Genomic DNA, 2,979 nt, shown 5'->3' with positions numbered 1-2,979 from the left:
TCATCCACACGTTGTTTTTGCATCATCCCTCCGTCTTTCCTTCCTGTCGCGCACCTTCGGCAACAACAACAGACGTCATGGCTTTACACGAGGTACATTGCAAGAGAGATCGACGGAGAAAGCACAACGTAAACCTGGCTTGACATACACACGCACACACAGCCGACAGCGACAACGGCATGGCCGTCGCCTGATACACGGTACCAGCGAAAGGGCGGACAAGAAGGCACTGCTCTGTTGACGAGGAGATGGAGTGGTGAGGAGGATATAGAGAAGTGCGAGCTGCATGCACACGCCCGTGGCTGTCATCCTGCCAGCCATCGCTTCAGGATGCACCGCAACACCGCACATCAGCGGCCCCGCCCTCTCCTCTTCCCACGCCCAAATGCCGTTTCCCGTCGGCAGGCAATTTAGGTAAGAGAGAGGAGTGAGGCGCCGAGGGACCAGGCGGTCTCGTAGCCGCGGATCTTCTTCACCACGTGCAGCACGCGATCCTCTGGCACCTCGTACCCGTAGCGGAGAAGCGCGTACACGTAGGAGTAATACATGCACTCGTACTCCGGCTTCAGGCTACCGAGGCCCTCCTTGGCGGTCGCCTCGGCGATACGGGTGAGGGAGAAGGCGGCGCAGTGACCCTCCGCAATCGTCGCTAGGTCCGGCAGCTTCACCTCAAACTTTTCCCTTGACACGGCAGCCCCTGCTGGCACCAGGGAGCTGTTCGCCAAGGCCAGCAGATCAAAGATGAACGAAAACACGTAGATTTCCCCGGTGAAGTTGGTCAGCGGTGGCTGCATGACACCAGCGATGCCGCAGTTGGCCGCCTCACATGTCAGCCCCACTGGCTTTAGCAGCCGATCGCGGAAAAGGTTCGCGCAAGCCTGGAAGTTCGGGGGCATAGCCGGCTCCCCGGCATTGTTTTTCTTGATGTTCTTCACCCCTAGCGGGTCTTCGTAGCCGACAGCGAAGCAGGGGAACGCCTCCACCGCCTCCGCGTCCGGCAGTGGCGGTGGTGGCATCGGCGGCGCTCTCTTGGTGACGATGCCGTCTCGCTCGCTGCTCCCGTCTGCACCCAGGTTTCCCAGAACGTTCCAAACAGGCAGAGCCTTGTCGCCGCTGTTTGCCGGTGTTGTCGTGGTGGTCGTCGTTGCTGTGCTGGTGGTGGTACCGCCTCCCGGCTTCTCTTGGCTCTTGCCTTGAATGTGGAAAAGCAGCTCCTTGGTGGCCGCGTGCAGGCCGTAGCCTTCGTAGCTGTGTTGGTAGGCGCTCACAGACCGGCTGCCCAAGGTTGCCGAGTAGCGCAAATCGGTGCGCATCCCGTGGAACGCGCTCTCGCCGGGTTCGAAGACGATCTGCGTGGAGCCGCCTCCGAGGTCGATGACGGCCACCGTCGAGGCGGTTGCCTTTGTACCCCTGGAGAATACCCCCAGTAAGTAGTTTACCGTGAGCCACGCCATTGGGCCCTCCTCGCAGGCATCCAAGATGCGAACCGGTGCGTTGCCGCGCAACCAGAACGTTTCGTTGCGGTAGCGCGCGCGAATCCCGTCAAGAATTTCGGTGGCCTTCTCCATCCCCAGCATGCGCAGTCCCGCGGTAGCCTTGAACTCGACTGCCGTGCATGCGTGCAGCTCCGCCGGTACAAAGTACTTGGCTTTCATGAAGAGCTCCCATAAGGCTTCCGGCGCATCCTGCACCGGATTATCGAGCTCGCTAAGGGCTTTGTGATTTAGCTCAAACAACTCCTCGACGAGGTCGATGTCGCTGAGCTCACTGCCGGCCGCAGCAGCGGTATGCGTGGCAGGGGCCACTCTGTACTTGTAGACATGGACACGATTTCCAGTGCTGCCGATGTCGAACACGACGGAGTACTTGTCCGAAGTCTTCGTGCACGCTTCGCCGTTCGCCACACCGTTTTCTGCTTTCTTCTTGCTGGCGCGCATCTCGTGAAGGAGAGCCGCCTGCAGTGCACGGATTTCGCTGCTGCGGCGCAGCTCCACTGCACCAAACGGGGTCGTGTTGAGCATCGAGTGCAAACCCTCCAAATGTTTCCGCTTCTCCTCCAACGACCGGATGCGCGCAGTGAAGTTGTGGTCGGCGACACCGAAGAGTACACTGAGGTCGCTGGCTAGCTCATCCTCGCAAACCTGCAGCAGACTACGCGCCGACACTACACGCTCACGCTCCAGCGCGACGATGTTCATCAGCTCCTCTCGCTGCCGCCTCATCTCCGCAATCGCCTGTGCGGCATTGACGCCACCACCGCTCTTTAAATCCGCGTTGACCTCGCGGCAGTTCACTAGATTTGCCTCACTCTTCTTCACTGCGTTCTGCGTGAGCTGCATGTGCCGCGACTGAAGCGGGTTGGCGGTGCCAACGCCGACGTCGTATGCGGTGAGAAAGACGACGAAAAGCACAGCAGCGAAGAAGGCAACAAAGACGCGACTCATGCTCCTCCGTAACTTGCCGCCTGGGACGCGGCCGTCAGTCGTTGGCATGATGGATATGCAAAAGGCTTTGTTTCGGGGGCGAAGGGGCCCAACGCAAACGCCCCAACACCTCGCACGCACGCAGGCGGAGGCAGCCACGCACTTGCGCAGCGGAAAGGACAGTGGGAAAGCACACTGGGCAGCAGCCACGAGCGGATTCCTACTGTGCTCCTCACGTCGAAAGAGATGCGACGAGACAGACACACAGAGACAGACGGAGAGAATCGGTGGAGGCAGGGGAGGGGATACGGGAGAAGAATCAGTACACATGTACGTGTGCGCGTGAGCGAAGCAACGAGAGAATCACGCGGGGAGGAGGAGGAGGGTGGCACGGTGGCGGCGTAGAAACTTTAGGGAGGGTTTCTCTTTCAGCGTGAGCGGTCTACCAGACAACATGAGGTCAAACTCCGCTCTACGCGCCCCGGCCCGTCGCAGGCCCCATCGCGTCGTACACAGCAGCCGTAGGCACACGCGTTACAGCCAACGCACCGCCTCC

General features: G+C 60.3%; 1 protein-coding gene across 1 annotated transcript; it reads right to left on the bottom strand.

Moving 5' to 3' along the window:
- Positions 1–410: 410 nt before the first annotated feature.
- LDBPK_100150 (nucleoside phosphatase, putative) lies at positions 411–2,444 on the bottom strand (the record flags this gene model as incomplete). Its single annotated transcript, XM_003858807.1, has 1 exon — positions 411–2,444. The coding sequence occupies one exon, from the start codon at positions 2,442–2,444 to the stop codon at positions 411–413; it is 2,034 nt and encodes a 677-aa protein (XP_003858855.1).
- Positions 2,445–2,979: the final 535 nt, after the last annotated feature.

This window comes from Leishmania donovani, chromosome 10, assembly GCF_000227135.1.
Source record: "Leishmania donovani BPK282A1 complete genome, chromosome 10".
NCBI classification, from domain to species: domain Eukaryota; phylum Euglenozoa; class Kinetoplastea; order Trypanosomatida; family Trypanosomatidae; genus Leishmania; species Leishmania donovani.
The sequence above is the reverse complement of the archived record's forward strand: the minus strand, read 5'-3'. Positions and strand labels throughout refer to the sequence as shown.